This window comes from Polyergus mexicanus, unplaced genomic scaffold (genome assembly GCF_030449975.1).
Source record: "Polyergus mexicanus isolate NDT 795.1 unplaced genomic scaffold, iyPolMexi1.0 SCAF_17, whole genome shotgun sequence".
Taxonomy (NCBI): Eukaryota; Metazoa; Arthropoda; class Insecta; order Hymenoptera; family Formicidae; genus Polyergus; species Polyergus mexicanus.
Genome location: NW_027223337.1, coordinates 5,979,263 through 6,006,693, shown reverse-complemented (window position 1 = coordinate 6,006,693; position 27,431 = coordinate 5,979,263). Strand labels below are relative to the sequence as shown.

General features: G+C 38.9%; 2 protein-coding genes across 2 annotated transcripts in view; both read right to left on the bottom strand.

Annotated features, from left to right (window-relative positions):
* Positions 1-282: 282 nt before the first annotated feature.
* Positions 283-2,464, bottom strand: Fic (FIC domain protein adenylyltransferase). The gene is made up of 4 exons (XM_070309465.1): positions 2,151-2,464; positions 1,350-2,022; positions 1,073-1,279; positions 283-968 (listed from the first exon to the last, which is right to left on the bottom strand). Exons 1-4 carry the CDS (start codon positions 2,359-2,361, stop codon positions 596-598), a joined length of 1,464 nt encoding a protein of 487 aa, XP_070165566.1. The 5' UTR covers positions 2,362-2,464; the 3' UTR covers positions 283-595.
* Positions 2,465-3,518: 1,054 nt separating this feature from the next.
* The window catches only part of LOC138940682 (MAP/microtubule affinity-regulating kinase 3-like), a 197,253-nt gene continuing 173,340 nt past the window's right edge, over positions 3,519-27,431 (bottom strand). Inside the window, exons 4-12 of the mRNA XM_070309795.1 lie at positions 6,826-6,887; positions 6,099-6,228; positions 5,569-5,875; positions 4,996-5,099; positions 4,791-4,901; positions 4,161-4,350; positions 3,946-4,058; positions 3,680-3,854; positions 3,519-3,604 (exon numbers count right to left, since the gene is read on the bottom strand). Coding sequence (XP_070165896.1) covers positions 3,527-3,604; positions 3,680-3,854; positions 3,946-4,058; positions 4,161-4,350; positions 4,791-4,901; positions 4,996-5,099; positions 5,569-5,875; positions 6,099-6,228; positions 6,826-6,887 — 1,270 coding nt within the window. The 3' untranslated portion in view covers positions 3,519-3,526. The remainder of the gene's footprint in view (positions 3,605-3,679; positions 3,855-3,945; positions 4,059-4,160; positions 4,351-4,790; positions 4,902-4,995; positions 5,100-5,568; positions 5,876-6,098; positions 6,229-6,825; positions 6,888-27,431) is intronic.

Sequence of the window (27,431 nt, the reverse complement as noted above, 5' to 3'; positions counted from 1 at the left end):
TAGTGTACATAAAAGTTCGAAAATATCGAATTATAAATATTTATACAATTTAATTTTAATTTAAAGAAATATACTTTGTATTATTTCATTGCATAATTAATATGTGCAGAGCATATATTAATTCGTTTTTTGCTTCAAATTGGTATTATAAAAGGATTGACGTATACAATATGTGCGAAAAAGAAAAAAATTTCTACTTGTTCTATTACATCTATTATATACACTGTACACACTTTAAATATTATAAATATTATAAATTAATTCATGTTTTGTACAATACAATGGAAGATTCATATTTACGTGGACATGCGGTAAAATAAATTGGCAGCTTTTAAATAGCATAACCACATTTTCATAAATTACTTATTAAGAGCGATATGTTTTTTTTTTTTTTTTTAGCTCTGTAATAATCTTGTTCGTGAATAGACTTCATTCCCTAACAATTATATTTGATATCTCGATTTTTAAATAGTTAGGTAACCTTTTAGTTACTCGAGTTTAAAAATTAAAGTTATTAATAAATAATGATATCAAATATAAATAACATTAATATTCTTTGGTCTCAAAAATATTTCAAATTTTGACTTAATAAATCTTACTTTTTAATAATTTTCCAATATTTTTGGATGCTCTCGTCATCCAAAATTATCGTATTATGATCTTCCGTAAACAAAGTTTCTTGGCTTAGAGCAGGAGTCTCTTGTCGGGAAAATTCGCTAGTTGCCCATAAGAACAAATCCAATGTCTGCTCTGTGCATTCTGCTATAAATCTTACAAATGGTCTCACATCTCCGGTATTTGCCAATTGTAAATTTTCATAATATTTATGACGATGTTGTTTATGAATGATAACAGGCGGATATCCGGCCCGCATAAGAATCATATTCATGAGTAAGCGGGATGTTCTACCGTTTCCATCGGCAAACGGATGTATATGTACCAATTTATAATGTGCGAGAGCAGCGTATCTATGAAACAAATTTTTTGGATTAAAATTCTGAACAAAGTCTTGGATAAAACTAAACGCAAAAGAAAAGATATATAGCAAATGTAAAATGAAAGATTTGTTTACCTTACTGGATGCATTCTGATGGCTTGTTCACTATTTAACCATAATACAAATTCCTCCATCAAATAATGTATATCATCTGGACCTGGAGGTATATGGCCACCAACGTATACTTGAGTTCTTCGAAATTCACCACCTTCGACAGGATTCACATGTCCTAGCACACGCCTATGTATCTCTAATATATTTTTTATAGAAATGGACCATACCCTGAATAATGAATAATAAATATTAGAATAGTGATAAGACTTTAGATCTTCTCATAAAATTAGAAACTTACTTATTGCCCATGGTCGCAATGATATATTTCATGGCAGCATCTAATCCAATGATTTCATTGTGTTCATCAATACTCTTTCCATCAACTGCAAGGCGTGTCTCGACTATAGCTCTTGTCTGTGCCAGATTCATAGTATTCCCTTCAATTCCAACTGTGTGATAAATATGCTGGAAGTAAGCCTCCGTTTTAGCACGTATTAACGCAACATTGTCGTCGGGTATATTTGACAGTGTATTTCTTTTCTCGTCAATGCGTTTGAGCATTAGCCTGTCGAGTTCCTCGACTACTCGAGCTGTTCTTTGACTGTTTATCAAAGCACCTTCATGGTTCGGTTTGTAAGTTAAAGCGCGTACATAAAATTCATTAGCTTTGATTATATTGTTCTGAGAATGCTCTAAAAATTCTCCGTAATGATTCAAAACATCTGGATGACAAGGTGCTAATGCCACAGCATGTTGAAACAATTTTATAGCTTTCTTTTGCTTTCCAGATACTTTCATCTCCATTGCTAACTGCAAAGATGTCAGGGCTTCTGCTGTCGATGCCACAGTGTTCTGAACTTGCACTTTATCGAGTTCAGTGTTATCCGATGGAAAGATGAGTCTGTTGTCATAGTAAACATTCAAAAAACTTTCCAAGGGAAGCGATGCAAACTTGTTACGGAATTCATTCTCTGAAAGAAGGATCGAAACAAACTGTCAGCTCTCATATTCTTATCATATAATTTGCAAATATCGCAATAAATGATATTTCACATGTCATGGCAAACGTAATTATATACGTTTATCAACTTTGGCTTACCCTCGTAATCGGTGGGCACGCTGCGTAAATATTGTGCCAATAACGCGACGACGAAAGCAGCGGCGAGTCCGGATACAAAGACGAATACGAAGACGAAACGATTCGGTATCATACCGTCCGTGGCGACATTCTTGCGTTTGGAGTTCACGTTAGCGGCATTTGTATAGCGCACATGTATGTATTCGTAAATGTATGTAAATGCCAGTAACATCTTTCCTCGCGGTGATTCTCGACGGACTTGCGGCTGATAACAAACCGTGACATGCTTGACGAATATATCGCTTCTATGCGCTCATATGACGCAACGCGTTGCTTTCGTATCTTGTCAACGAGCGGCAGCTCGAATGCATCCATGTGGTACATTCTGATTGGTCGGGGCTTGCGCATTCCGCAAATCGACAATATCGTCGTTTGAATCGCGCGCTCTCCACTCGTTCCTCCGTTCAGCCATTCCCCTGTTCCATCGTTCTCGTCCTTTTCCGCATTTCGTCTCCTGGTGTCTTATCGCGTCTCTTCACGTTTCTTCGCGTCTCTCGCTGTTATATTATTATAGCAACTTTCGACGCTTTAATATATACAACGTATGCGACTTACAAATGAAGAATTTATGGTATAATATTTTTCAATTAATATTTAATGATAATCTTTTCATTCTTCTGCAGATTCGATTGATCACTTAATCTTATTTCAGCTCTTACAGCCGTTTCCCCTCCCCTCCCCTCCTGCTACTCCAGTTTGAAAATCTATTCAGTTTGGTTCTCGATTGCCTGTGTTCAACGTCTTTCTCCACGTTCGAAGAGTAAGTATATATACTTGTTGAATCCAAAATACATTAATTGTACGACTGTATAATCTAATGCATTGAAATTTGTATCCGTTTTCTTGCAGTTTGAATGGAAAGCGATATATGAGCGCGTTTTATATTTTATTTGTGAACGAATATCAGACGAGGTAAAGAAATCGGCATAGGCAGCCATATTAGATGTAACCGACTTTATATCGGAAGATACAATGGTCGGCCTTGGAACATTTTCAATTAATCGCAGGTACAATATTTATATTGATTATTATAAAAATACTAATCACATATTGTGAATGCATTTGGGATTCTATATGCGTCAATGGTATTTATTGGAATTTATTCGTCGTACGTACAGATTATTCTATATGTTATACATGAAAAATACAGAATAGCTTTTCAATGAAAATAATTATGCTCTAATTTGAATGATCGGAATTTTTTAAGTAATGGATGCATTCGAGTGATTTAATAAAATTAATCTTCGGTTCCAATAGATGCGCGTATATTTATACAATAATAATATTCGTTAAAGAAAATAAAAATATATTCAATCGTCTCAAAAGTATTTCCATTTTCATATATTCCTTCTAGTTTTCGAATTTGCAACTGGATATCGCCACGGTGGAGAAAGTATTTTTTTATGAAAGCTCTCCTGAAAAATATTGCATAAATTACAAATTGAACATTGATTGAGTTAAATATAATTGTTTCATCAGTAAATTATTACTTTGTTTCGCGAAGTAGGCATGCTTTCGCTGCTAACTCGCGAATAGGTTTGCAAAATCGAAGGACTAGGGGTTATTTCATAGTCCATTTTATAATTTCTAGACAAATCTTCGCTCTTTCCTGTCCTTTTAGGATTAGTATAAGATGCAGAATTTCTCGATTGATACGTTTCATTCCTATTTATAATCGATATAACAATTAATTGTCGCTATTGCATATATATATATATATATATAATTGTATTTTTAGCATTCTTTCATAAAATACCTATATAATCGTCGATCTGAAATTCTATCATCCTGACTTTTTAGAATTTGCGATACATGATATTGTTGGGGCGATGAAGACGGGTTCATGGTAGATGTTTCGTAGCGAATTCTCTAAATGAGAGATTAATAATTGACTAGGGGATGTACTGCGTGCTTATTATAATCAAAATAATTGGAATAAGAAAAGTAAGATAAAGGCAAGTTGAATTTTACGGAATTTCTCCGTCCCTTGGAAGAACGATTTCCGTTTCCGGAACGGCATCGCCAGTTCCATGTCGTGGAACCGTGTAATGAGGATTGTTTGGCCGATTGTTCTTGCGTCTGGCCGGGTCGCATAACGATTATGCGATCAGTATTGTCAGAATTTTTGGATGTACTATTTTGATAATTGTCCTTCGTCGTTCTATATAAACGTAGTAAAAAATATTTAGAGAAATAGTTATATGTGTATATAATTCGCAATATATACATATATTATTTTTAATAAACATATATTATTTCAGATATACGGAAAACAATTGTTTTTTTTATAAAAGAAATTTATATGAAATATAATATTTTATCTCTATAGGAAGAATTGTTTTTACATTTTGCAAGCAATATACGTAGGGTGTTTCAATTTTTTCATTACTTTATACATTATAATGAAATAATCATAATTATTATGAATAATGAAATAAATAAGTTTATTTGTTATAAAAAACTTAATAAATAAGACAAATCTTATTTTTATTATGAAAAATACTCTGGTTATATTATTATGGAATATTTTTAAAAAATATTTTTTTCAAGGATTGCAGTTTAAAAAATTTATTGAAATTATACTGTATGTAATTATATCACCTAATAGTCATGGTCGACGACGATACATGTTCAATTTGACATGTGGAATTTCGGAGGAGTTGTGGTGTTAACTGATAAGCAATAGCGGTTGTTTGGTGCAATTTGTGTGCTCTATTATGATTAAAAGATATACGTCCGGATATGAATAATTATAACATTACAGTACTTTCTTGTAAAATAACGTTCACGTTGGTGTTCTTCTTACTTGATATTATATATGCCGCCGATTTCCCCATACTTTCGTCTCATTAATTCAGCCTCGACAGCGACCACGTTTGTTCGCATTGCCGTCGCAATCTCGTTTATTATCTACAATAATCAGCAATGCAATCATCTTGTACAGGCATTTTGTATAGCGTCACTAATTGGTGCATATTTTAAGGCCAATCAAAAAAATTGCAAAGTAGACGGTGATAAAATGGAAAATTCAGTGCATAATATTGCTATAATAATGCACAAGCGAGGTATTTAATATAGAAATAAGGTGCATGGGTTTGTTAAAATTTAAAAATGACTAAATCTACCGCATTATGGATAATATAAGTATTTTAAGAAAATTGGATTAAAAGATTTAGAAATTTGCGATTTCTAAAAAAGACATTATGAAATATATAAAGTATAATATGTATAATGGAAGGAAATAATTATAAAAATGGACATATTAAAAGTAAAATTATATCTATAAAGAGATAATGTATCACATATTTTCTATATATTGTCTTCTTCAAATTTTTTGTCAAGGATTGTCAAGGATTATGAAGAATTTTGTATATATTACCGCGAGATGATCGGAAACCTTCAAGTCGTTTTCAAAACAAAGATTGTTCTTCGACGATGCGAGGATCCACGGATGATCGAGGATCTCTCGGATAGTGATTCTCTCACGAGCTAATGGGACGAGCAAGCGGTTTATCAAGTTCCTACACTCGATCGATGTTTGGCACATGGCTTTTTCTTGGATCGACGTCAAGCCCCTGTTGATCTGGATCATCAATCTACGTCGACGTTCCTCCGACGATGTCCATTCGTCGCGAGGACAGAGAAACGGAAGTCGACCAATTGTCATTCCGTACAAAACGACTCCTCTGCTTGTCATATTGTTGCATAATATTTAAACTTTGCGGCATAATTTAATATGCTGTATTATAATTAAAATGCAAACGGTTCATATGAATTTTTTTGACGCTACATACACGTGTGGCTTTTATAAATTGTTTGAAGAAAAATATTTTTAAAAAACTCTTTTACATATTATAATAAAACTTGCAAATATTTATAATATATCTTGCAAATACAATATCTATTTACAGGCTCCATAAATCTACTTCCGGCCCATATCGTTTACCCACGACGAAGAGTTCGGGAGCAGCATACTCCGGGGATCCACAGTGCGTTCGCAGAGGATCATCGCTGGCATAAATGTTGCTGAGACCGAAATCTACGATCGCAAAAGACATCGATTGGGTGAGTGCTTTTTACGAAAAATTTTTCATAATTTTCGATTGCGTTATTAAGATTACATTGTGAAATTATAATACTATATATCAAGCCAAATGCGTGTATAAATCACATTAATATATAACAAATAGATGGTAATAAATTGAAAAGTAAAAAAACGCGCTATTTTATATTCTTTTTCTAAGTAGAAAAAACATCTGCAAAATTACGAAGCATTTCACAATCTATTCGATTCTTTCGTGAAATATCTGTGTAGGGATCCGATTCGCCATAGCAGTCGAAGATCGTTAAAAATAACGGGCATCGTATTTCTGCGTAATTATATAAATTACGGCCAATTTTATCGCAAGTGCAATTTTTTTTATGCGGATTTTTGCCAGGCACAAGCAGATCTGATTTCACGCTCGAAAATCAAGGGTCACGCGAGCGGAAACATTATAGTCGCGATTTTCGCGGTGCACGCTAATCTACGCGATTCGATCGATGGCGATTGCTACAATCGCCGCGACCATAACGTTCTTTCGTCTCGCGCGATACGTCCACGTTCAGATATACAACGCACACATTTGCCTCTCACCCACTATCTTGATATGTTCCCTGCGTTCGTCCTGCAGCACGATGTTCTCCATTTTGAGATCCCTGCAACAGAATCACAAACGTCTTTTGACAGGCTGCAGAAATGAAAAAAAGTTGATTAATATTCCTTACAAAAATAAAATATTATTATCAAGCAATTTTATAAAAAAATAATATTTATAATTGATAGCGACAAATTATATTTCTTAATTTTAATGATAAATATTTTAACAAAGATGCGATAGATTGATAGTTCTTTAAAGAAAAATTCAAGTGCTCTCCTTATTGTATTATTCTTTATTGTAACTTTTTAAAGCTCAATATTTTAAATATCCCAATGGCTAGATGTCATTATCTTATACGATACCTTAATTTAAAAAGTAGACTTTAGTTTGGTTAAAGAAAGTATCAATTAATATTAAAATTGACTGTTTTGAAAGACTTGGGATTTTTTCTCACGATTTATTATCTCGTTTTCCTACGATTATATCTTTTTAGATCTAATGTATCCCCAAGATAACGATTACGCAGTACATAGGCACATATGCGTGTGCAGTTTGCGCGATCACGTAGCGCGTTCGCGAGATTAACGCTCTCGGCGCAAGAACCCCGTGGCCCTGACCATCGCGCGAAGGTCTCTTTGCTCGTATCGCCGTCTACGAGCGCAACTCGCGGACCTTGCAAATTGTCGTTTCATCGGCACGACGACGTCTTGACCTCTCGATGTCGGGTGTCGGGTTCTCTCATTTCTCGATCTCGTATACCCTTGATGAGATGTCAGAGCGTGGCAGAGTCAAAGTCGTCGAAATTTCACGATGTATCTTGGATTTATTTCTTATACAAATTTGATTTCTCGCGCGAATATTGCAAAATTTCTATCACACTTCTTAAAAAAATAAATCACGGAGATGATTCTCCGTATCAATATATAAATCTCATAAAATCAAGTAATCCATCTTCTTCGTGTGTGACAGGTATCTTTCTTTAAGACTTACGATTCTTCTCAAGGCTTATGATTCTCTAGTAAGATTGTTAAGAAAATATATTTCTAAATTAGTAAAGGAATTTACAGATGAACAGAGAATAGCGTTGTGAAAGATTTAGTATAGTTGGAAAAATGACAACATTTCGATCGAGAGTCCTCCAGGTATCGATACGAGAAACGCGATATCGAAACTTCTAGCCGAGACCTAAGCCTGTCACCGGGATCAGACGGCAACGACCCTGTAGCTTATCCGTGGCAGAGACCTTGGGACCTTGAAACGCATCATTAAAATCGCATCGCCGCGATGCGAGAGAGGAGCCAGCGTGCGCTTTGGGTGTCGCTAATAAGTAATAAAAGAGGACTCGCTCCTCGGAACACGTGCCCGCGGCGAGGGTAATACCGTCACGGGATGCGAGGCGCGCTCGTAGGCGATCGTTACTCGTTGGCGAGATCTAGAACACGTCCACAGTATTTTTCTTTATCCTCGGCTGCTGGGCCACCTCCCATTCGAATTTCGAATCGTTCGAATACCGTGAATGAACTCTCGCTCCAGGATATTCGTCCCAAAAAAAGCGAGCGAACCGAAGTGATGAACGGTTTCTCCGAGTTGTCTCTCGATATTAATTTATCGGTCGATTTATCTGCTTTTTCATTATACGCAGCGATTATGTTCGGTTCTGTATTAATAAAGGGGAAGACAAGAATTTAAAAAGTAAGGTAGAAATTTGAGAGAAAAAACTATATATAATTTTAGTCTTTTTTAAGAAAAATATAAAAATTTTAAATGTGTAATGAGCGTGTGGTCTCCAAAATTTTTTGTGTTTGTCTTTATTACTGGGGGGACGCACGCACGTAAAATTCCAAATATAAATACGATAAACGTAATCCATAAAATTAAATGTCTCATTTCACGTTCCATATTCTCTAATTAATTACGCAAAATCAACTAATACATAACTAATCGATTAATTAGCATCCATGCATGTAAAATCATACGGGATATTACATAATTATCAGTTAATCTTGTAATCACATTTCATGGTATTGAATAACGTCGACAATAAAACAAAGTACGCATCGATATTCCGATGATCAAAGCGCGTTAATCGGATATCGAGGTATCGCGAGTATCGTCAGGTTCGAAGCATCGAGCGATGCGTTTCTACCGCATCCTCAACTGCTGCGGGATAATAGTCGAAACGACCCTGAAGCCGAGGCCACGGTTGTTCGTTGGCCTGGGCGATTACGTTTCTTTTATATCGTCGTAGAAGTGCCGAGGCGGCGCTGCCTGGGAACACGCGTTCGCGACAAATTGCGCGAGATCCGATTAAAGCTCCGCCGCTCGTCTCGCGCTCGCGCTCTCGTAATCGCGAGAACATAATTGCCGGCGTAAAGCGACAGGTGGTCCCGCGGACTTGATAAGAAAAAAAAAAAAAAAAGAAAGAAAGAAAGAAAGAAGGAGAAATAAATAAGAGGCGGAACAAAAAGAGCGCGAGATGTATATTCCCCGCACCTCTAGCGTTAACGATCATCGGCCCTTTTCTCCCATCTCTCCTCTCTCTTTGAAAATAAACTCGCGCGGCCCGTGACAAAAGTGATTGATGGCCGCGACGATCCAGATATTCCTGCTGATCGACGAACGGACGAGATCCACTCACGTATTATGAGATGGAGCCACGCGTTGCATTGGAGGGAAATTGCATCCTACGTAGGGAATACGCGTAAAAGAATTGTAAATAGGTGAAAATTTCGAGTTCCTCCCTCATATCGATATGATTTGCTCATTAATTATCATATATTAAAATGTACGATCGCGTACGCGCTTTAGCTTTGAGAATGTTAAATGTAGCTCTATTTCAAGAGAAGGAAAAATTATTTCTGTAAATCTATTTATTTTGCGACACGCACAGATGCTGCTTTTACGAATTTACTGCTAATTGACAGTTATCTTTTATGTATCACCGGGCAAGACGATAGGCCATCACCTACTGTGCACGCTTCGGCGCGATCGCGTTTACCTCCGCACGCTCGTAAACGCTCGCGAGGCAGGAACGATGCACTCGCTCGCGCTCGGTTGCAAGCGTGCGCGCATCCGTAAGTACTTAAAATTTAATTGCTGGCCGTGACCGTTATATCGCGGCGGTTTATTTCGGTCTTAATAATCCGGGTCCACGCATCGAGTTTTCGCGCGGTTGAGCGGGGTCATATCTGTGTTACGAGTCGCCAAGTCGAGACGAAAATCGAGAAAAACACGCGGAATCGAGAGTGCACGTGGAACGTAGCGCGAGCGATTTATCGTTTCCACCCGCGCATAAATATTCGATGCGCGACGCCGGCATTGATACGCGCGCGCGAGCGCCGCGGAATAATAGATAACGAGATATTTGGGATGCGACGCTCGAGGCGAAGTTTTAATAAACCAACCGGATCCGCGCGATAAACCGGTCCCGCGCCCGCAGTTGATGCGTGCGGAAAATAATTCGAAGAGTTCGGCGGAAAAAAAAAACGTGTGTGTAAACGCCTTCCTTTCCATCGGGCGTAGTCGCAGAGTAGAGTCGTTACAGAAGAATATTTTTTTATTTTAACACTCTAAATATTCTTTAGAGCATCTTAGACAGCCTTCATTCCAATCGCATTTAACATTCGCAAAATTAAATGTTATGATAATTATATCCTGAATTATAAATAGGAGAAAGAGAAAGTCCAGAGCTATTTTCATTAGCTTTATAAAGTATAAAAAATGATGCAAAATAGTACCAAGACATAAACGTTCATATTTCGAGTGACGACACGCGAGAAAATACGCTTGCTAAATTTGATACAAGATTTAATAGAATTACTTATGCAGCGATGAATCTACGCTGCGATCAGGCATGGCAATGAAGATCGCTATAACGCATCCATCGCCAGTTCGTCGACCGTAACCCGCATGTTCGACGCGTGTCTCGTATTTTTCCAGCTGGCACCCCGCACCGATTTCAAACAGTGGAACAGACGGGTTCGCGACTTATCTCGTCTTAATACATGTCGTTTATTAGCGCGTCGATATGCCCGCGATGTGTTTATCGCCTTGAACGATGTTGGAAATCTCTTTGCCCGAATATCGCCGGCAATTGATCGCGTTGGATAATACTTGATCGTGACCTTTCGATTCTTTTGTCGCTGAAAAAACTCATATATATTTAGCCGAGATTAAAAATCTTCGCGATGACGACTGTTAAGAGACACGTACCACTTTCTCTGCTGAAACTTGCTTCTTCTAATTAATAACATATTCAAAGATATATTGGCTATTTATATTAGCTATTAACCGATCGGTATAAAATCTTATTTGCTTTTGTACTCTGATTATGTAATTTTCTGTCATTACACGGTAAAATGATATTAATGTTAATTTACATTAGCAATTATTTCGCGTTTTAGAATTGTTAAGATTTTACATGTAATATTGGGAGATTCTGTGGCTACTATGCAAAAACAAATAACGTAATATAATCATTAAAGTCGAAACGAATTTTATTTACAATAAAGTGTTGCGGACGTAACAGGCAAATGAATGAATGTGAAGGGATCAGAATTATTGCAATTAGCGCAGTAATTTATATTACTAATATAATATTTATTTGGATAAAAATGTAAGTGATTCGATTTTTCTCTTCCAGAATTGTGAGCGATTCCAAAACTATCTACTTACATAATTTTAAGTGCGTAAAAAGATATACGCGTCTGATTAGGATTGCGCGCGCTGGGGGAGCGGAAGGATTAAATATCTGTCGCGGGTAATCGGCGTGATATTGCGATTCGTGGGTTGCCAGTGCACCGTGCGGTTCTCGATCTCCTCGCGCTTTTTTTTTGCCCTTAGCAGGGGCCACGATGCGTGGGCGAAAGGGATCCGGCCAGACGGGGTCATCGGCCATTCCTGCGTTTCGCCCTTCTCGCGCACAGACACGCATTGTCGTGGCCGTAGCCGCGAGTCCTCCATCTGCGTGTGTAAATCAATTTAAAATTTTCCAAAACTAAAAAGAAAAAAAAATATATATAAACTCTTCAATTTATTATTACACCGCAAAAATATACGCGAGAAAAATATGATAGAATAAAAAAATTTCAAACTTATGTCTTCCTTTTAGATATTCTTTTATCTATTCATAATGCGCCGCTTATAAAAGACGCGTAAAATGTATAAAAAGAGTATCGTTAAATAAAGGTGACTCTACGAAAATATAATAACTTTTTGGCTCTACAGAAAGGCTCTTTGGGTCTACAGAAATAACGATTTACATCACGAGAAAAAAAATGTGTTTTCCTAGGATCTATTTATAAAAAAAAAAAAAAAAAAAAAGAAGGAGAAGAGAAGTAAAAACCGCTTCGTTTTATGACTGTTTATCTTCATTATTTCACCGGCCCTTAGGAGAGGATAGCGGTTATCGCTCTGTGTATCAGGTTCAAACGGTTGTTCTAAGCCAAACTTTAGCTAGGACCTAGATCGCTCATAAAGAGCGGCTTCTACGAGATGACATGTAATCTACGGGCTACAAGGGTTCCGACGAGAGGTTAAAGGCGGGACGCTTCTCGAATACCGCGAGAATTATTGTCGGTGAAGCGGTTTAATTTTCAAACGCGTTTGCGGTCGTTTCGGCGCGAGCTGTAATTTCCGTGCCGCGTCATCGTGGGTGGCGTGACGCGAAATCGGTGGTATGTATACCGAGGTGGTAACGGTAGCGATAAAAATATGCCGCGTCTGTTGATGGTTTACGATTATTGTCAGCATCGCGACTAGAGTCGGAAATTCCTGGGGGTAAAGGTTTATCGTGACGTTTTCGCGTTGATCGTGCAATTATGCCGCGATGGTAAAAAAATACATGAATAAACACGAGGTTCATAAAAATGAAGATCTGCGATAAATCTAATAATCAGATAATAAATATTTTCTGCCTTTACGAAATATTCTTAACAACGAAAATTTTTTTCTCTGTAAATCATAACGTATAGCCGAACATTAACTAAATTTATACACATTCGGCTTGACGCGATATGTTCGTTAAATTATTTGTTTAAAAATGGACAGGAGAGAGCAACATTATTTTCAAGTATAATCTATTATACATATTACACTAAAAAAATAATAATTTTTATTCAGCATAAATTATTAAGACGATCTCTCTCTTCTAAACGAAGATAATGTTAATCGATATTATGAATATACAAATAACTGATGGCACATTTATATTTTTGATATTAGTGCAATTTGCTGAATTTGTCATAAAGTTCTCAAAAATATACGCGTTAAACTCGTAATGTCGAGTATAATTTAGTCGAGTGTCGAATCGATTCGATAAACATGATGAACAAGACGTTCGATAAATATCGACGATGACGCGCATCCATCGAACTGAGGTAGATGCAGACTCTGCGGGCCGGCAGAAGAAGAAACGAACGAGAGTGCGGAGACGGAAAGGTACAATGAAAAAAGGTCCCTCGTGGAAAGAAGAAGGGAGACGGTGAGAGCGAGAGAAGGACAAAATGGAGAGGCAACGGTGGTCGGGGTAAAACCGGCGCGGAAAAAACTTGGAGTAATTTACAACAATCGTAAACGTAAACGCAGGCGTAGCCCGCTTGATTCATAGTGATTGCCTAACGGAACCAGCGCGAAAATTTACTCGCGCGTTACTCGTCGCTGGCATCCGGCATACTCCCGTCGAAAAATGACATCTGCATTGGCCACCGTTGTCGCCCGCTTCAGTCACGAACCTAATTTATTCGCGCAGATCCGCGCGTGAAGTCGTTATCCTCGAATAAGCATCCCAATTATTCAGTATAGCAAATTTTGAAGTCTATACATAGACTGTCGCGTGAACTGTCAAATTAATACATAGTAGGCTAGAAAATTGTAAATTTTCAAACGTTTCCTCAGTACAATTGAAAATGTCGATACTCACGTTCCTCCATTGATATTTAATTTCGCCTAGTATCGAAATTTATGACTTGTGCGAAATTATATTAAAGTTTTTCGATACGCGATTCAATCGCTTCTTCGAAGTAATAAATAAGAAAGTTGCGATAGAAAACATACGGCTAATATTTTAGTTACGTCGTGCTTCACCCGGCATACGTGTACGTGTTCCAGGCACGTGCGTGGGTGCACGTGGACGCGTATTTAGCTGTATGTCCACGTGCACCGGCTGCGATCGTCGTTCATAACGAGTAGGACTCACGCTCGCACGATGGCAATTATCTCGAGGCGAATTCGCAATTAAACAAGACGATATAATTTATCGGCGGACCAGTTCCTCTCGCGAAAAGGAGGTTGCAGACGTCGGACTCCCCCGGGATGGGCGGATCGGGGGAAAGGGAAGGGAAGGACGGGACCAGAGCCGACGAGGCGCGGGCCCCCTCCGTGCGATAATTTATTAATCAAACCTGTTCCAGGACACCTTCCGCTCTACGGGAGTGGCTCGTAAGCTCGCCATGTAATTGATAATAAATATAACGCGAGTCGTTTTACTTAGCGGCGTCGACTGCTCATCGTCGACAACGTCGAGACGGAGAACACGGCCACGGCCACGGCGATACGCACGCACACCTGGTGCGTGACGGTGCGCCGCGCGATACATGCGGCTGAAAGGGAAGCGCTCCGATACGTCTGCTGCGTAAATAGCCGTGTCGTCGCGCGTAATCGTCTGGATATATGAACTCCGCTAGAATAAACTACGAGAACGGAGATATATAAATCTTTCTCTCTTTCCCCCTTTCTCTTTCTCTTTCTCTTCCCGCTCATCGCTCGGATCGTCGTGTATCATTGCATCCACTGCCGCGGCTAGTATTTGTATTTGGAATAAGCGTGGGAAATTAAATTCTTAGCACACATGCGACAAAAGGTTATGCGTGACGCAGAAAAAAAATGTCGATGCGTATGTGAGGTGGCGTGATATAGTATTAAATTGGCGCATCGAGAATGATTCGTCTACGACTAATATCGTGAAAATTTTGCAGGATGTCGCATAAATTTCTTGGCGAGATTCTGTGAAATTGGTTTTTTCATTTAAAGTTTTCGACAACTTCTTTTTGTCTCCCGATATTAATTATTTCGATATTCGAGGTCTAGCTTGAAAAATTTCGTAAAAATAAACCTTCCGAAAATAAATGTGAAATTAACTCAAGAACAAAATTTATGTTCCTATTTTGCGAATCCGCGCTACGACTCGCGTATATTTTCGGCACGAAAGTTTGCAAGTCGAGGGGAATATCAACGAGAAGATTTTGACGAAGATCCACATTTTCCAAAGCTCATCTCGAGCTTATCCGTGCGATAACTTTCGAACGTGCTTCGATACTCGACCTCCAAATCGCAGCTTTACCTCGAGTTGCCTACGTGCTCGCCGATCATCCATTTCCGAAAGCATCTTCCGGCTTTCGCAAAGAACTTTTCACATATCCTATATATGGTTAGGTGCCTTTCTATTACTGTCTAACACAATTGTGATAGACGATGGCATTTAAATCCAATCACGCATTCTCCTTAGTTTTCTAAAATCTCAATTTTGTCGAACGACGACGGCTTGTCAAATGGATCGTCCTTGCGAAATTCATGTTTGTCCTTAAGCAGATATGCGTTTCGAGATCGTTCCTATTTTTCTCGGTTTGTCGACGGTTGCGGCGAAAAAAGCCGGATGGCCCGGCCGGTGAATTATGGCTGCTCGGAAGGGGCCTGGGAGCACCATTAAATGTGACGTCGTATAATAACCGCATTAATATTGTAACGAGCGTCGATGCTCTCGCCCCGATCTACCGTACATCGAGTATATCGAGGCACATACATCACCCCGTTTCTCTTTTCTTTGGCCCTCGTTCTTCTCTTTCATAGCTCTCCTCTTTCTCTCTCTCTCTCTCTCTCTCTCTTACGTTCTTCTCAAGGAGAAAGGATGACGAAGATCGCGAGACAGAGAGCGAGACAGAGAACTTCCTGATTTGGATGCGGGTTGCAGGCGCCGATGACCTCGGATCGTCACCCTGGGGGATCCTGGGGAGCCGACTATCGTCGTGGTTCGTTCAAGAGTATATAAAAGAATGGACACAACGGCAGCGGCAGGAGAAAGAGAGATTTTGAAATATCGCATGGAATATGTAAACGGCCGGTGAGAAGGATTTTTCGATTCGCGATGGGACCACCGAGTTCTTTCCGGTGATATATACATGGCGCCCTGAATTCTTTCTTCTCGAATCCCGTCGAGTGTGAATCTCCTCCATCGAGACTCTTTATTTAAATTATACACAATTAATCCATGCACATATAGACGTGAATAAATATCGATGTGAAAATTCTCGTAGATACTCTTTTAATGATCTATTTTATAAAATATAGAACGCAATTTATAAAGAATACACAATTTTAACTTAATCTCTTTATATTGTAAAATCACGATGAAAAGGCAAGTCAAATTTAACAAAAAGAAAAGTCAATATTTAACTTTTAATATAAATTTTAATCTCGCTTATTCTAGTGGTCAAATCATTATGTCATTATATCGCTTACATATTTCAGAATTTTAATCTTGTGGAATAATCAGGGATTAATATAAATTACTCGCTTTAATCGTACTAATATCAGTATAGTATATGTATATGACATGTTGCAACGGGCGACGCGAACGGGGACAGGGAAAATCTGCGATTCACAGGGCTTCGATCCATTAAGCGCTTAACCGAAAAACCGAATAAATCACGAAGGGTGACCGGGTGATCGCGGCGGATGGATCGACGCATATCGATACGACAGCCACGACAGGATAAGCGAGGAGGAAGCGCGTAGTACGGGAGAGGAAAGGCGACGGTACACGCGTCGAGGATGAGCGCGGATATATCATGGTGTACGAGGGTTTGAGCGCGGGGGCGCCGGCCCGAAACCCAGGGGTCGAACCCGTGGAATATTTATGGCGACCGCGGCGGCTCCTATTTTTATTTGGTACGAGAAATCGCGTTTGCGGAGAGCTCGCGTGAAACCCGAAAAATATCCCCCCGTTATTTCGCTTTATCTCGAGTCTATCCGGAGTCTCTCCTCCCCCTCGCTTCATCCGGCCCTTTTTATTCGGCAAACCGGAACGTCCTCTCTGTCGCGCGTTTTCGCACGATCCTACATGCGTTTTCTTCTAGCGCGAGGAAAAACGGCGGCGCTTTTCTTACCGGGAGAAGGAAGATCCCTTTTATCTTCGCGTCGAGAATCCGCCGAGGAGCCTTTGAACGTCGCCAGCGAAACATGCTAATGCCCGTTGGCATGATGAAATCCTGAACGACAGTGGAATCCCGGATTTCAATAAAGGCAATAGAAGCGCCCATGTGTGGGCTCCCTTTGCCATCTTTTTTTGTTTACCGTCTAAATTCACATCCGGATGCAAAAAATACGATTTATAGCTTTCGTGAAGCGCAAGTGTGAAAGGAAGTTAAATCGCAGTAACTTAAATACGATTAACGTGTAAATTCACTGATGGTACTTGAATGACAATATTTCAATAGAATCAATAAATAAATCATGGTATTTAAATATCCTGGTATTTGCATTTGAATCAGCCGGCAATCATTCTTACGGTCAAATCCGCGCGAGCAAGCCAGGAATTAATTTTAAGCTCGAATTCACAATAAGCCAGGTTGACGCGCATTCCATGGTCCCGATAATTGCAAGGAGAGAGCGAGCAAGAGGAGAAGCAGGCAGGAGGGGGGAAGAATGGGGACATAGAATCCGGGAGAGGCTCTCGGGTTTCCATTCGAGTCCACGTTGCCTATTGTCGCGGCATAACGCATCATTATAGCGGCTTATTCGTTGCAAGAGGTGGCCCTTCGTCTCCGAAAGAAGAGTACGGGGAGAGCGGTAACTCGCATTAAGAGTCAGATTAGCGAACTTCCATGGACAACGTTAGATTAGTCGAGGGGGATATTTTCCAAGGGGGCTCTCTTCGGTCGCGAAACTGCGAGGGTGGTTGAACTCCCGTGGAGGAAAGTATCGATAATTCTGCGGGTGGTTTAACGATACACGCGAGGCTATTTTTCCCCTTTACGATCGATTCCCTCCATATTACATTAATTCGTATCCCTTCTTCCTGAATTCGTAATTATTGTTGTATCTGCATATATATATATATTTTTTTTTTTTTTTTTTTTATTGACGGTGCAAGAAGTATTTCGAAACATTTGACATGTAGAGAATCGCGGAAAATAAATTATCTTTTAAACTTATCTTTATACATCGCAGAATTCAATAAAAAAGTAAGAGAAGACCATATATTAAACAATTTATATGATAATATTGGTTGCAATAACGTTTATCTAATTTCCGTTACACTTCGTCTAAACTATTTCATCTTTTTACTTTGTGTTATAACTTCTTATCTTTATAAGACATTGTAGATTAAGATTCGATGAATCGGCTATCGTCGCTATATGATTGTAACTGCACGCCGGCAATATATCATTAAATTTTCTGTCGAATTTCGAGAAACAAATGACCAGAGGGGGCTGTGATTTTAACGAGAAGCAATGTTTTTTGGACCGAACGTGCGTTCGAAGGAAATCTTTTGCGAGATCCGTCTCGAAGGGTCACGCGAAGGTGGGCTAAAGGAGGAGAAGAGTGGCGGAAAAGGCTTGGGTGGCAGGGTGCCCATTAAAAGTTCCTAAGGGTCAATTTCCAGTCAAATACACTCGAACGGTACCCCGTCGAGGCGCTTGGGTGGTTTCAGGCCGCGAAATCGATATTAAAGGCGACCGTGTCTACGAAGGGAAATATCGAAACATCTTACTTTGAACATATATGTCTTTTTGGAAAATGGACGACATTTTATAACGGGAATTTATGCCCAACAAGAATTGCATTTTAGATTCGACAAGCGAGACTCTCTCGGTTGGTTAATTTTTTTAACATACGCAAATTTATTTTTAAAATTAAGCGACAACTGGATAAATAAGATAAAAGTGAAAGGAACATAGAAGAAATGATAGAAAATCACAATAGATATTTTTTTCAGGTATTATATATGTATCGTTAATAATTTATATCCCAAAACTGTGTAGCAAGTTTGCCAAAAACGCTTCAATTATATATATATATATATTTGAATTCTATAGATGTTCTGATAATTTCATTTGTCTTGTTTAATATATTATATAGACATTCGAGTTGGAATTAATCAGTAAAGTTTACAAAAGATCACAGACATCTTCAATAGCATCATAAATACAGCAAGCTGGAAGAAGTGGCGTATCTGCTTCGTTCGTGCTCATCGCGTAACAAAGGGTTAAGACCGAAAACGATCGTGGGCGTCGAGGCGGGGAATTAACGACGGGCCGACGTTGGCGTCATTGGCACTTTTGCGGCGTGCGTAGGCGAGCGTGTGTGAAGGACTAAAGTCAAATAAGAGAAAGAGAGAGAGAGAAAAAGATAGACGCAGGGAGGACAAGAAGGAGGCAAAGAAGGTTGCCGAGAGGTCGTGGAGCCGTGAAGGGTTGCGATTCCCGCTCGAGAGCGACGTACCGAACCCCTCAGGTTCAACGTACAGATAGGGAGGTCGAGGGAAGCTTTTGCGAGCATCGCGACGTCGAACGCCAACGACGCTATCGACTCCTCAGGGTCGATGCACGCCACTCAGGCTGACCTAGGCGTCGTACGCATATTTAAAACTCCTTTCGTTGTTATCATTGGTATTTTATCGCAGAAGCGGCCATGCATATAAAGTCCATTTTCGTAGATCGCTATCTTTTAACTTCTTCAATTCTTTATTTATTGCGGGATAAAATGAAATTTTTAGCCGAACTCTGCACGTGATTGCCGAAAATCCGGGATTCTTCTGAAAATCTTTGTCTAATGATTCTTATTATTCTCGATTGCGGACTAAATTAAAAGAACTGGATTTTATATTATCGAATTATTCTCCCCATATATTTTAAAGATAAACACAATAATACAATAATTTTTTATCGGAAAAAATGATCGTTCTCGACACACATTGCAAAGTACAATAATTTATTTTATTTATTAATAATTATAATTTAATTAATTTTATTTATAGAGAATTCTCATCAAAAAATATTTTAATCTTCTTTTGAAATTTCTTCTTTTTATGATTCTGCAGCAGTTTATTTATGGCAATTAATTTACTGTACTCTATCATGGCGCCTAAAAAAGACCATATTTATTTGATGCACCCAAGTGCATTCAAAAGCGCGACGAAAATCTCATGACAGAATATTTTAATACGAATTTAAATGCGTCAGTGCCGAACGATAAAGTGATAAAAACCGCGCGCGCGCGCGCTTTATTCGTTACTTTTATCTTTTCATAACGGGGTGAATTAGAGCTACTCGTTAATCCTCATTGTTTCGCGAACATTCAGCCCTCGTTCGAACGATCAATTTGTAATCGAATATATCCAGCGTGTTCGCCGCGACGAAAATGCTACGCGGTGCGGAACTCGTAATTGCGAGCGTTAAATTTTACAGCGTGTATGCGAAGCGACGGTATATGATCGCGGCCAGTCGAGCTGGAAATCCAATTTTGGAGAAAAAAGATTGCACCGCGAGTATTGGTAGCGAATTGCTCGATCGGACGTGGAAAAAAGCAGATGTTATTGCGGCGACATCGAAAATTTGATATAAAAGTTGGATTAAATTTTGCAAAACATTTCAGAACGGCGGAATCTGCAAAAATTTAGCTCACTTGTTATATTATGTATATTAAAGATAAAATCTGTGTAATAATTTTGGACATTTTTCGTGCGCAAGGGAAATGAAAGATTAAATCGGCTAATCGGCAGTATTGGCGAGCAAACTAGCAAGTCGAAAGTTCTTCCGATGGGATTTACCGCAGACGGATATAGTTTCCCCGATGGTCGATCGAGCGTTGATATTAGAGACACATCTTTTCCATTAGAACGTGTCAGGTCGTACGAGCGTCAATCTCCGTGTAAATTAGTCCTTCTTCGCGACTACGTTCTCTTTCGTTCTTAACTAATTCTAAGTCTTACCAGATTTGCTGATTTTGGCTTTCCCCTTTCTTTTATGAACGACAAAGATCGTTCTCCGTCGAACTCAGAAATTCTGACATTTATCAACTTCATTGCAATTTCATTGCATCAACGATAATATTTATTATCGTCTAGCAAGAGAGAATTGATCGATGCACGTATGTATTATCACGTATATATTAAATGCAAATTAAGAGGATTATAGCGGTTGTTTCAGTATTGAAGCAACTATGAAATTATTTCAAATTAAAACTATGATTAACACTTTGTTTAAATGAAATTGATATTTAAAAATATTTATTATTATTAATAGTATGCATTATCGGATTGTCATTGAAAGAAAATCGCGAAATATGATACACGGTATCAAGCGCGATCTCAAAGATCCCGGCAGCTAATTTGCAAGCGGCGGGTCGCTTCTAAAGTTTCTCAGATATAAGTCAATGAACGTCGATTTTACGATCAATCTATCGGGAATTCGTGAATTACAATCATTTACAGATTCGGTGCCGTCATCGCAAGATCCGTCGAAAATCGATAAATGCAAGTAAAAAGAGAGAAACGAAAGAGGTGTTATCGATAGAAAGAAGGACGAGAAAGGCAAGAGGAGCGAGATTGGGGATGGTGATTTTACCAGAAGTACTCCGGGTCTCTCGCCGGTAGAGAAGCGGCAAAAGATGAAAGATATTTGAGATTGGTCCAGCCATTCCGCAGCAAGCTTGCCCGGATATGGCTTTATATTGCTCTTTCGCTTTTATAGCGTTCGACTATAAACTCACCCGAATCCGGCTTTCCGTGGCGCCGTGGCGCATTTATCCTGCGGACTTTGAAAAGTGCCACACGCGAGTGCGCGAGTTCTATCGATTTCCTACGACGAAAATTACATCGATAAACAGTTCTGGAGATTTCGAACTATCGCGAAGCTGTAAAAATGACTAACAATATTGTTATTTATCATTTTATAATTATCATAATTGCAATATTTCAAAAAAGCAATAATCGCATACATTATATTAGCATAAATGTGAGACAAAAGTAGAAACTGAAACTTCGAATATTGTCTGACAACAATCTAACAATAATAAAGAAACACGAACTCAAAAGAGAATGAAGCTTAAAATGACTGTTCTCGAGAAGAGCGACTCAATATGAATATATGATAAAAAAAAGTCAACATTCTCGCTAGTCTAATTGCTGCACGTCGCTTTATATATGCTTTGTAATCTTATCGATGATTATGGAAATTTTATTGATCAGTTGTTGAGGAATGTAGCAATATACAATATAATAATGCTCACGACCGACGTGTCGATTTTCTTGTCGTGAAAATGTTACATAACGTGGATGACATTTTTCAGAAGGATACTCTTGAATGACGAGAATAGCTCTTGAATAGAGTCACGAGAATGAGCGTATGCACGTTCGTATCACAGGACGGGAAAACATCAAAGGTGCTCGTCTCGTCTACGAGATAATCGTTCGCTCGTCACTCCGCCTTACGTTTCCTCGTAACAGGATATGGTTCTATCGCGTGTAGTCTTCCGTGAAATCGTCCCAGCTATATTCCTCTGGTGTTTCTTAGATACATCCCGCCTGGATCGTACCCTTTCCATTCCGTACGGGACACGAGAGGGGAAGGTTTATTATTATATCGCAGTGGCGATGAAAGCGAACAGGACAATAATAGCGAGCGCCGCTTATACAAGAGGAAAGATGCTCGTCTCGAAACTTTGTATTTTACGCTTGAACATGAACGCAAAGAGTGCCAGCGATTTTTTGATATCGCGACTATACACTGTACACGTTACTGGATTGCGTCGGTACGTATAAGAGGAAGAGAGAGAGAGAGAGAGAGAGAGAGAGAGAGAGAGAGAGAGAGAATAGTTCAACGATAAATTTTGGGAAAAGGAAAAGAGAGAGAGAAGATCATAATTATTAACTTTAACTTTTATATTTTATAATATAAAATTAGCGTAATACTCACGTATAGAAACTATCATAATATGATATAATTATATCAGCTTTTCATAATTTTTGTTTTTTTTGGGGGATATTTATAATTCTAATATTTATTTATATTTTCATTTCTATATGAGTATGATGCTAATTTTACATTATAAAATATAAAAGTTAAAGTTAATAATTGTGATTTTCTCTTTTCTTTCTTGCAACATTTATACATTATACAATACATTACTTTACGATTTTCTTTCGAGATAATTAGTATTTCTTCATGTTTTTTATATTTTATTATTGACATATTTAACGTTATTACTGCAACTAAAATATAGATCTGTAGATAGATAACTATATTAATATTTATAATATTGGTATATATGTACGTATAATCAAGTAATTGAATTTGATAGAATCTTAAAAATTGATATGTAATTTCGTTATAAATGGATTGAATCATCGCGCGTTTAAGATCGTCAATCGAGCGAGAATGAAAGATCGTTTGCATTGAAGTGGGTGCTAATGAAGTGGTATGCCGACTAATGAAGCAGGTGCATATTAATACCGAATCGACACGCTTGAATCCCCAGACTGACGAGGCTGAAAAAAAAAAGGGAAAACATTCGCGCCGGTAATCCTATCGTTTCTCTGCGCGAGTCAAGCCTGAACCTGAACGCGTATGTCTAGCTTTACGCGTTGCGACTTTTAAGCATCGCGACGGTCATTAAAATTCATCGAAAGGCCGACAGGACCGACACGTCGTTGCGCAAGATTTAAGATAAGCGATTAAGAGAACGACAGTCAAGGTGCTCGGAACGGTAGGGGCAGCCTTGGACTATCGTTATGAAGCAGTCGGTAAAAGAAGAGAAAAAATTGCGTAATCTGCTCGCGGACAGCGCTCCTAGATTGCAAAATCTATTTGTTTTGCAAATTAATGAGATACAAGACTGTCTGCTCCATTGGAGCTTACGTGTGCGAAGTTCATCGAAACATGCGACTTGTAGGCGGATTATGACACTAATAGATCTCTTCTTCTTACTCGCGTATAATTTTTTTTGCTCCTTCTTTCACAGCGATTTCTATGCTCGCATTATATACGATGGTGTATTTTTTATATATTCATTTATTTTTAAATTAAATCTTTTCCTCTTCAATGTTTTACAATAATCTCATCGCTTTATACAATCTTTGTAAATTTACTTTTCTACGATTTCTTCAATTTTCAACTTTTATAAGCAGGCTTTCATCTCCCGCTAAAAATTTCACTAAAATTTTGAATAAGAAAATTCTCATAAATCATCTAAATTTACGTCAAAATAAATTATGTAGAATTCCTCGGCGTTGTACTTTTCGTTAAGGATTGTTTTCTCTTTAGCCTTTTATCACTTCGATGGAAAAATCATGTAGCTGTCGCCATGTCCTTCGTCGACGTTCAGGGAAAAAGCTCCCTAGCGGTACGTAACGGTGAACCGCGGTCAACCGGCGCAGTGCAGCGCGTTTCCTCTGTTGTATGGAAATGCGACCGGATGTCGTCAGCGCGTGCCGCGCATCAACAAACGCCGGTTGACCTTGCGCGATCGATCCGAGGCTCCCCGAGGAGCTTCGCTCGTTCGCAAGATTTTCCCGTTGCAAATGCAACGCGACGAGGTATCGGGAAAAAGATGCGACGCGGGAGCGCTTTATTTTTCTCTCGAAAATTGAATCGAGATGCGAGAGGCGCGACGAAAGCTAAGAACGGCGTTTCCGGCGGCGACGATGTCGATAGAACGCGCGGAAATACGCGTATTTTGATAAAACCGTCTCTCTCATTTAACCGTTCATTCATTTTTGAAAATTCTTCCTCGCGCTTTGCCTTTTCTCGAAACCGAATATCCGTCCAACGGTATTCAATGTATCTCGAGATGTTTTCGCACAGATATGCTTTTAGATTCACTCGCGTCGCTATGGATGAAAATCCCACGATTTCAATTCATCCGATATACGACAGATGCTCATCGTCTTCTCTCGGCGAATAAAAGTGAATCGCGAATTGAAAGCCCTCTTTTCGATGTATCGATGGAAAACGAAAGCATTAAACATTCGTTCAGATTAGAGATTAAAATCGTTAAAATTTAATAATATGAATTCAAATTTTGATTCTATAAATACACAAAAAAATTATGTTTATTCGATTGATTTGAGAGATAGTTGTTTTATGATATTATTTTTGTTCAAAACTTTCATATGGAAAGAAGAAGAAATTAATTCTGTATAAAAGAGAAAAAATTTTCTTCCCATCCTGATACTTCAAAAAGATAATTAATGATGAAAAATAATATACTTTTAGAATGCAGTATTGTTCATGGGAAAAAAAGCTATACAAAATATATTTCCATATATCAACGCATGTGTGCAAGAGGCTGCATGATTAAAGCCATGTCACGTTAAAAAGAAGCGATCGTTGGCTGCCGAATAAGTCGCCGTTACCAAAAAAAAGGGTAAGAATCGAATTTTTTCGGCGACCGCAAAGGATATCACATTGATTTCTGGAAGTCCGGACCCTCCGTCACTGTCAGGAACGATCTCTCGCCAGGTCTCCGCCCACGGAAACCCCAGGAAAATTTTGCTCGTTCGCCATCCTTCCTCCTTTTCTCTGCCTCTCGCCCGAAAGCTCTTCCTAACACCGACCAGTTCAGCTCTAATTGCGTTTCCCGCCTAGCTCGGTCCCTCGGTCCTTCCGCTATAGTCATTCCTCTTCAAGCTCTCGGATCGGAGCCTTTTGTGTACACACGTGCGCGTGCGCGTGCACATACGTACGGTACACGCGCGCGACGTCGCTCGCAATCCCGGAATTCCTTGCTGAGGGACCGTTGCGACAGGATCCGCTCGATCGGACGCATCCAATACACCCCTACGCTGTGAAAGCAATGGTCCGCGACCGGATTTTCTCTCAGAGGCAATTCAAGGATCCGGATTGCGAATCGAGCGAGAAAAGTGGAAAAGAAGGGTGGAAAAGAGAGAGGGAGAAAGAGCTATCGATTCGAGGTACGTGGCGGCGTACGAGATTTAGAGCGATTTCCATGGAGAGGATAAATGCGAAAACGCTTCAGCCATTAGCTGCCATCGTTCGCGTTCGACGATCGCGTTAAAAGCGGCAATAAACCCTATCCTTGGTTTCTTAACAGCTATAAGACTGCCAATATACGTTCTGGATGAATTCACAATCAGTGCTGTAGATACATCGGCGTTATGCACTTTATCGATGCACCAGAAATTAGATGATTTTTTTTTTTTTTTTTTTTTTTTTTTTTTATATATCAACTTTAAAAATCATGTACATATCAGTTTATAGAAGAAAAGATTTTTGCTGGCACAATATATTTTTTAGGCTGCCGTCGAAAATAAATAAATTTCGTCAATTATATGGACAAAGGAAGACTGGTAGAAAATTTTATTTCTTGAAATAGATTTTGCTGAACTTGCAGAAAAAATTATATTTTCATATAAAAAGAAATTGATTCTTATTCCGGAAAGTGAAGATAGCTCTCATCGAATATGCAGTAGCAATGTCGATTCTGCTGCGACAGCGCAAAACTCTTTTTTTCTCCATGCAGATTAAAATGGAATTAGCAAATATTTGTACGAGATGCGCAGGTACGATGTGCGCTGATCGGTAATTGTTGATTTTCTCGATGCTAAAATAAATCTTTTCAATTTTCAATTTATTTCTTAATAGATTAAAAGACCGCTTTTTAATCAGAGACTTCTCTCGTGCGCGGACGTGCGGGATCAATCTCGAAATCGCTGAGTCTCAATCTTTCTCGCAACGTACGCGGCGAGAAATCGCAGCGAGCCGGGCGATTGCGCCAGTTTCTCTCTCCTCCTCTACCCCCCCCCTTTTTTTATACGACTCTTTCTTTCGCACCTATCGATCCCATCTTTCTCACTCGCGAGTCTTTACACCCCGCCAATCCTGTTCGTGTTTCCGATCTTCTCACCCTCTTTGCGAACGGGGCAAGAACCGCGGGCTTCACCCGGAATTGCTGCATTATCCTCTCTCTCTCTCTCTCTCTCTCTCTCTCTGTCTCTCTTTTTCTCTCGTAAGACCTTACGGACTCGACATACAGATCTCCTTAATTGATTTAAGAAATATATCACCCAGCTGAATGTCGGACGAACGGACAAACCGTACGTACGTTTGATTTGTTCTTGCCCTTTGCTTCCGCTTTTCTTTACCGGAGACAAATCGCACCCCAGTAAGCGTTTTACAGAATAAATTAGTATTGGTAGGGAGGACTATGTCCCTTTATCCTTCTTTATTGTTGCACATTGATTACGTTGTCCTCCTCGTATTACAATTTTAACAAGATGGCGAATTTGTCCACGATAAAACAAATAAATGTCTTCATAATTTCGACCCTTATTAACAACTGCGAAATATTAATATCTCGACGTTAAATTCTTCTTTTATCTCCCAGGAAAGCCCCATAAAAAAATTCCGTCTTAATTATATTTAGAGTAACGTAAAATTAAATGTATGAAATTCCATGTTTGAAGTAACGGTATTAAAATTCAGAATAAAAAAAATGCGATGGATAGTCCGCGAGCCCCAGCGGTTTCCTGTTAATTAATACTTCACAAGAGAGAGTCAGCAACGGCTATTAAGAGCGGGCCCGATTC